This window comes from Furipterus horrens, unplaced genomic scaffold (genome assembly GCF_987537825.1).
Source record: "Furipterus horrens unplaced genomic scaffold, mFurHor1.1.pri manual_scaffold_11, whole genome shotgun sequence".
Taxonomy (NCBI): Eukaryota; Metazoa; Chordata; class Mammalia; order Chiroptera; family Furipteridae; genus Furipterus; species Furipterus horrens.
This window is the reverse complement of record NW_028327181.1, coordinates 55,679,054-55,686,706: the sequence shown is the minus strand read 5'-3', so window position 1 is coordinate 55,686,706 and position 7,653 is coordinate 55,679,054. Positions and strand designations below refer to the sequence as shown.

Sequence of the window (7,653 nt, the reverse complement as noted above, 5' to 3'; positions counted from 1 at the left end):
TCCTGGCTCTGTTACTTCCTAACTCTACCAGTCATCGCTCTCTAACCCTTAGTTTCTGTATTTCTCAGAGGGAATTAGAGGGTCTCCACGGTCTCTTCCTATTCTCTTTTTCTGAGAAGAGAAAAGACATCAAAGGTTCTTAGCTATTTAATTATCAAAAGCAATGAATGTCTTGTCCTAGAAGCAGCCAAGATTTAGCCCTTTTAATGTGCTTAATTTTTCTAAACACGTGTGTAGTATTTTGGCCATTATATAACAAAGTGAATCATGCCATTTATGTGCAAGGGGCCAAACTGAGAGACCCTTCAGAAACAGTGGACAGGCTCTTCCCTCTGGATCCAGTGAACTCCTCTCCGAGACCAGCCCCCTGGAGCCCCTACTCTGGGTCTCCCTTCTCCGTGTCTGCGTGTCAAGTCCGGCTGGCGCTTTGCAGCACGAGCTGTGTGTGGCCCTGAGAAGTCAAGCTTTATCTGGTGTTCAGGGCACTTGTGATTTAATTCTGTTAGAAATATTTATGTTTAGGACAAATAGGATTCGACAGAGCCTACATACCATCTCCCAGTGATTTTCAACCTTTCTCATCTCGTTACACACATAAACTAATTACTAAAATTCTGTGGCACACCAAAAATAAATATTCTCTGCTGTCTGACAAAAAGAAATATATAGGTATAATTTTTTGTTCTGTAGGCTATTGTCTTTTTTGTTTGTTTGTTTGACAGTGTAAGGAAGAAGAGGTCAGTGCCTGACTAAATAGTTTTCAAAATTCTTGCGGTGCATAGATTGAAGAGTGTGCCCTGTCTTACTGAATACTTAGACTTTTGGCTGGTTCTTCCTCAGATTGGCTTTTTACTGTCATTGGCTTTCCGAGAAGTTTTTCAGAAGGTTTTTAAAGTGTATTTTTCTCATTTATTCAATAGAGGCCTAGGATGTTTAGCCTGACTTGGTAAAAAAAAATACTGTATTTTTAATAAAAATTTCATCATGCAGGTAACGCATTGCGAATGAGGTGATCTGTCACGTTCCTCAGCAAAACCTCTCTCTGGGGCAAGTCAAACTTGACTTAGAATCACTTGTGTCCAATTTAAGTACCTAAAGAGTTTCTGGAAAATGTATATTTTTCTGAGCAGGAATAGGGATAAATAGCTTTTAAGTAAATGTAAATAGCTTCTAAGGAGCTTCAATGTTTAATGTTTCTGTATAGATTAAATATGTTTATCACTGTAACATTCTGGTAGAGTTTTGATACAGTAGTTTTTTATTGGGCTTTTTAAAAAGTTAATTTTTAACATAGCTGCTCAGGGATTAAATCACATTGGAAAACCCATTCTGAGTCCACATACTACTACGAAGAAATAAATGGTTATTTATATTGAGCTGCAGGGGATAGTACATTTTAAAACTTAAACGTTCTTAAGAGAGTTAAATGTTTCACAATGATGTTGCAATATAATCTTGAGCTACTCATTTTCAATTGGTAAAGTCTAATGGTGTGAGACCTCTTTTCCTCTCTGTGAAATCCATAACAGGGTGACTCACCAGCTCCTGTGAGCAGCTTCATGTTAATAGATGCACTCCAAGCAGATTGCATGCCTCGCCTGTTGATCTTCTATTTCTAGTGATCTTGGAGTGTGGGACATCCAGAGCAACACAGATTTCATTACAGGGAAAGAGCTGCAATGTTATTTCCTTCCAACACCTGGTCCTTGTTAAACACCCTTACTTAATGTTGCATCCCTGCTGGTTGTAAAGAGAATGCTCTGTGGGTTAAACATTTTATGTACTGTGATACATAAATCCATTTAATCCAGTTATCAAGAACTGTTTGGAACTGTGGCAAGGCATAAGATACCATCCCAAGAGCACATACAGGAACACTGCACCTGTGGGGAAGCAAGGATTCTATTCTGTATTATTTGATAACAATATTATAATTTGCAGAGGAGGGGGACAACAAATTGGTTCAGGTTTGTGTTGTATTTTGAGAATCTAGTTTTGTTCAAATAGACATCTCTATAGAAACATCAGTTATTGTATATAATGCTCAAATTTGCACATGACTATCAAATCCATTAAAAGTGAATCTTACACGTGATGTGTGACTTTCTTGGGTCTCCTTCTCCTTATTTACAGAATGCTGTTTAGAATATGTTAAGTTTTAATTTTATCTTTGCCACTAATTGGGAAAGGCTTACTTTCTTGGAACCTTATGTATCCTGTGTGTCCTCGTAAAGTAGGAACATTGGTTTTTAAGCTAAATCTGATGTAAGTCATGGTTTCTTACCTCTAGAAAAATGTTGCCCTATCAGAACCAGAGAGCAAGGTTGGAGGGTTATGGAGAGGGAAGGTCGCAGAACTAACCGGGGATCCTGCCCTTCAGGAGCACCTGTGCTGCTGGGGTGAGGGAGGCTACCGGGCAAATCAGCAGTACCAGGAGGTTTCTCCGGAGAGAAGAACGAAGCATAGAGGAGTGGGGTGGGGTAGGTTGTTTCAGGAAGGGATTGTAAGAGAGACGGCTATGACCCAGCCCTGGCTGGTGTGGCTCAGTGGATTGAGTGCCGACCTACGAACCAAAGGGTCGCTGGCTGGACTCCCAGTCAGTGCAGGTGCCTGGGTTGCGGGCCAGGTCCCCGGTTGGGTGCGTGGGAGAGGCAACCACACACTGGTGTTTCTCTCCCTCTCTTTCTCCCTACCCCCCTCTTTCTAAAATAAAAAGGAGAGGTGTGCTTTGAGAACAGTAGGTGGTAATTGGTAAAGTGTGTGTAAGCCGCCAATGTAGAGAAGTGATGCCAGCACATTAAACAGAAAGCCTCGCTGCACACCAGACTCGGGCGGGCCTACTCAGCTAAAAAGTTACCGGATCTGAGGCCTCCCTGGGAAGCTGCGCCGGAGGCGCCCAGCAGGGGGCGCGGTACTGCCCGTGGTGCCTTTGACCTGCGACCTTGCGGAAGCGCCCCTCTACCGGGGGGCGGGACTTCCGGTGGTGAACTCGTGAGGGCTTTGGTTCGGTCGTCTTCATCTCCACGTGTAAGCTCCCGGCGCTGTCGCTTTCGCGATGCTGCCCCTGCTGCGCTGCGTGCCCCGCGTGTTGGGTGCCGCCGTCGCTGGCCTCCGCGCCGGCGCGCCCTCCACGCCTCTTCGGCCGCTGCTGCAGCCCACGCCCCAGCCGTGCACCCGGGCCTTTGGGCTCCTCAGCCCGCGCGCGGGATATGTGCCGCGGCCCGTCCTCCTGCGGCCTCGAGGACCCTGCGCCTGTGGGTGCGGCGGGCTGCACACCGAAGGTGAGTTTTTGCATGTGGGCCGTGGCCGTGAGGAGCAGATTGCGGATGGGGTGGGGGACCGGGACAGAGACGTGTAGACCGCGAGTGGGCCGCCCGGAGCAGCCCCGTGAGGTCCGCAATGTTTTCCCGATTACTGGCAGCCACGGGTCATCACATTTCTCCTACAGCGTGTCGTTTTGGGTCCAGGCATACAATTAAGCCCTGGAAGCTTACCTTATCCTTAATCTCACGAAAAGGGAATTTTGGGAAGGCCCAAGGTCGCGGTCGAAATAGCGTGGTTACGTCTTTTGGTAGGTGGAAGAGGGTGATTGGAAACTCTTGCTTTGTGTAAAACGTGGTGATGAGTTAAATGTTGCAAATCGCTTTTCCAGAATAGAGCTCAGCTCCCACTGATAGTATTCACGGCATTTTTACAATTAAGGAGACTTAGGTTTAGTGGATGTGAGCTGGACTAAGGACTGGAAAGTTATTAACAGGCCAAGTCCAGATTTCTGCCTAGAGTAACCTGGGTCATTTTAGACAAATAGGCTGGCTGTTTTCTGTACCTTGTGGGTTTTCATTGTAGGGGACAAAGCTTTTATTGAATTCCTGAGTGATGAAATTAAGGAGGAAAAGAAGATACAGAAGCATAAGTCCCTCCCCAAGATGTCTGGAGGTTGGGATCTGGAAGTGAATGGGACAGAAGCCAAATTAGTGCGGAATGTCGGTGGAGAAAAGTAAGTACTGGGGGCTTGTGGATTCCAGGGGCCTAAGTCCATGACCCAGCAGGACCTGTCCTGGGTCCTATCAAAGGAGGGACTCTGATACATGGTTTCCAAGACACAGAAGGAAACTGCCAGGTAGTTCATTCACTACGCACAAATTTCCTGTGGGCTGGTTACTAAGGCGGTGTATTCTGTAACTTCACCTAAACCATTTTCCTAGGGTGAGTCATAACCAGTTTGGGCCACTATAGCATCCTAATGAACACGGCATTCCTGCACGCAGAGCTCGAGTCGGTCAGCACTGTTCCTGATGAGAGATTTTGCGGCTGAACCTCCAACCATTGCTCCTATGAGAAGGTGGCTTCCTGGCAAAGCCCAGTTAGCACAGCTCCCGACGGCAGCGGTAACGTGCCAGTGTATAGACAGTGCCGGCTGGAGGAGCGCAGCACGGCGGGGCCAGCTCCAAATTTCACATCACTTTTAACTTCAACCCAAACTGTGCAACATCATTTGTCCCGTGAGGATTCTTGCACCTTAAACTCGTCGTTAGTTGCTGTTTCTGGCCTGCTTTGTAATTATAAAACTTCCCACAAGTATTCTGCTAGTGAATCTGTGCTGCAGCATATATGTTGTTCTTTGTGAGGCTTCCCCTTGCTGGGGTCAGGGCTCCCCTCGGTACATAGTTGATGCAACGCTCTAGTGCTCCTTCTTCCTTTCCTCTGAGGGGGAATTTCTTGATGGAGAAAAAGCCTTTTGAAGTGGCTCAGGGTTTGGGCGTAGTTCTGCAAAGCAAAAGGACACTGTTTTGATTCCTGGTCAGAGCGCGTGCCTGGGTTGCAGGTTCGGTCCCTATGTGGGGCACATATGAGAGGCAACTGATGGATGTTTCTCTCGCATTGTTTTTCTCTCCCTCTTCCCCTGCTTTTCTAAAAATAAATAAAATCTTTAAAATAAAGGAGGCATCTATCTCTTCCATCCCACCAGCTTCTTAGGCACTCACTGCCACTGGAGGGAGCGCTGGAAAGACCACGGTGAGCAGTGGCCACGAGATAACCACTGGATACACAGTGGCAGTGAGCTTGGGATGCTGGCCTGGTGGAAGCAGCCTACACATGGCCACATTTGGCTGAGATACACAGGGGCCTATTAGCCTGACTTCCAGTAGCTGGCGCAGAGTAGGCACACTTCTTACCTGCTGATTACATCTCGGGGTGGGATGTGGGCACCCGGGCTTTTTTGGAAGGTCTGTAATAACTCACATGTAAAGCCAGCCAGGAGAGAGACATTGTTCCAGCAAGCATTTTAAACTGTAGCAGGCCTCAGTACTTATAACAGTCAGGTAAAAAAAGAAAAAAGAAAAACTTATGCCCTGTCTTGTGTTTTCTTGTATCTTTCTAGGGTCACTGTCACTTTCAACATTAACAATAGCATCCCACCAACATATGAGGGGGAGGAGGAGTCCTCCCAAGGGCAAAAGGCGGAAGAACAGGAGGTAAGCTGTAACACTGTAACCAGCCTTTCCCTCTGCCCTCACAGGCCAGGGGCTTGGAGGAACGTTGTTTTTGCTTTTATTTCATTCCTGTAATGCTAGAAGGGGAGGGAGAAGGCGGAGGATGACCATCTTGGGGACTTGACTTGTAGAGGAGCGGTTTCTGGCCAGCTTTAGCACCAGGAGTGTGTGGCCCATTTTCTTTCCCAGGGACTGAGTAAATCACCATCTGCAGGCTTGTGCTTTATAGTTTGGCCTTTGTTCTCCTAATAGGAATTGAAACTGACTTTCACCCTTCCTTAATAGGAAGAGGTGTGATATTGGGGATTATCACCTGGAGTGTTCCCGAGAGAGGAACATTCATTCCAACATGTCACAGGCTAGAAATAAACACCAGCCACTTTACCAAGGTAGCAAAGCTGGGGACATCAGAGATTCCGGCAAGGTCTTTCCTTTGGTCGCTGGCCTCTTGGTTGGACCTGGATGGTGCCCAGTCTTCAAGCATGTTAGGAAGCAGCATATCTGGCTTAGAAACTGCTCTTATTAGGGCCACAGAGTCCCCAGACTTCCTAACTAAGCAGGTATCAGTATTGTCTCATGACCTAGAACAGAGAGCACAGCTTCCTGGTGACATCAGACTACGATCTCTGACAGTGGGTGACTCATTGTCAAAGGGAGAGTGGCTGTGATTGTTCAGACACTAGGATGTCCAGTTAGCCACATGTACCGGCTTTTGGTCCTGGGCCATAGGAAGATTGTGAAACAGTCCACTGGAAGGAGATCTAGGAGCTTGAGGCCACCGTAGCAGTTTAAGGATAGAGACACAGTCCAGGAAGATTGGAGCTAGAATTCAAATTCTTTCATTCTGAACCTAGTATGTTAAAAAAGTAGGGTGCCAACAGAAGTCAAACACTGAACTCTGCCCTCAAAAAGTCTTTAACTATGATGCTCTGCCCTCAAAAAGTCTTTAACTCTAGAAAAGATCAATAGGAAGAGTTCAGCCCAGACCCTGTTAGATTCTCAGCCCCTTATGTGGGAACACTGTAGCAGACTTCAAAAATGGCTCAGTAACATCCTAACAACGGTGGTGTCCAGACCCCCTGAATGTACTGGCTTATTCTTGCTTCCCCAGCCTGAATTGACATCCACTCCCAATTTCGTGGTTGAAGTTATAAAGAAAGATGGCAAGAGGGCCCTTGTGCTGGACTGTCACTATCCAGAGGACGAGGTACGTAGGATGGAGTGCTAGCACCTCGGCATCCCTGGGGACAGGTAGGGCCTTGGGACTTTACGGGGCCCTTTTCTAGCTTAGACCAGCAAAGCAGGGGAAGAGGGGGATGGGGTGAGGGAGCAAGTTTAAAATCTGGTTGGTCTCAACCTGTAAACAATCCCTTTTCTTTGCAATGAGTCTGGCTTGTCTTGGAAAACCCTTCAGTTTCCCCAACCACTGTCTCTTCTCAGGTTGGACAAGAGGAGGAGGGCGAAAGTGACATTTTCTCCATCAGGGAGGTGAGCTTTCAGTCCACTGGCGAATCGGAGTGGAAGGACACCAATTACACACTCAACACAGATTCCCTGGACTGGGTGAGTGCTTGATAAGATGAGGTGCTCTTGGGCCTTGTAGGGGAGGTGCTAGTCCAAGGAGATACAAAAAGTATTTTAATTAGCAAATGTTACAGAAGAAATCTTTTTTAAAATTTATTTATGGTAAATGTTTTTCTCTGTAGGCCTTATATGACCACTTAATGGATTTCCTTGCGGACCGAGGGGTGGATAACACTTTTGCGGATGAGTTGGTGGAGCTCAGCACAGCCCTGGAGCACCAGGAGTACATTACTTTTCTGGAAGACCTCAAGAGTTTCGTCAAGAGCCAGTAGAGCAGACAAGACGCTGAAGACCTTAATTTTATGGCAGGATGTACCAGTGAATAAAACCTACTCTGAAGCCAGACATGTACTGAAATGGTTTTCATCCTAATATCATGGAAAATGATTCATATTTAAATTATTTGTTGCCCTTTATTTACTATTCATTTATTCTATACAAATTATTTCTAGGTTTTTGTATAACATAATGATGGACAATAAAATTGGTTTATCTCTAATGTGATTTGGCTTTTCTTTCTTTTTTTTTTTGCCTTTTTAAATTGTTCTTTTACAGTTGTCCCAATTTTTCCCGT

General features: G+C 46.1%; 1 protein-coding gene across 1 annotated transcript; it reads left to right on the top strand.

The window, feature by feature from the left end:
* The first annotated feature begins 2,968 nt into the window (after window positions 1-2,968).
* On the top strand, window positions 2,969-7,583 carry C1QBP (complement C1q binding protein). The gene is made up of 6 exons (XM_090292348.1): window positions 2,969-3,281; window positions 3,847-3,997; window positions 5,384-5,477; window positions 6,607-6,702; window positions 6,936-7,058; window positions 7,202-7,583. The coding sequence occupies exons 1-6, from the start codon at window positions 3,056-3,058 to the stop codon at window positions 7,349-7,351; spliced, it is 840 nt and encodes a 279-aa protein (XP_090148474.1). The 5' UTR covers window positions 2,969-3,055; the 3' UTR covers window positions 7,352-7,583.
* The last annotated feature ends 70 nt before the right edge of the window (window positions 7,584-7,653 follow it).

What these genes read in the sequence shown, in the direction of transcription:
- C1QBP (XM_090292348.1), top strand. Translation starts at nt 3,056, where the DNA reads ATGCTGCCCCTGCTGCGCTGCGTGCCCCGCGTGTTGGGTGCCGCCGTC. An exon ending in CGGCGGGCTGCACACCGAAG is followed by an intron (nt 3,282 to 3,846) that starts GTGAGTTTTTGC and finishes TTTTCATTGTAG; the next exon opens with GGGACAAAGCTTTTATTGAA. An exon ending in GTCACTATCCAGAGGACGAG is followed by an intron (nt 6,703 to 6,935) that starts GTACGTAGGATG and finishes GTCTCTTCTCAG; the next exon opens with GTTGGACAAGAGGAGGAGGG.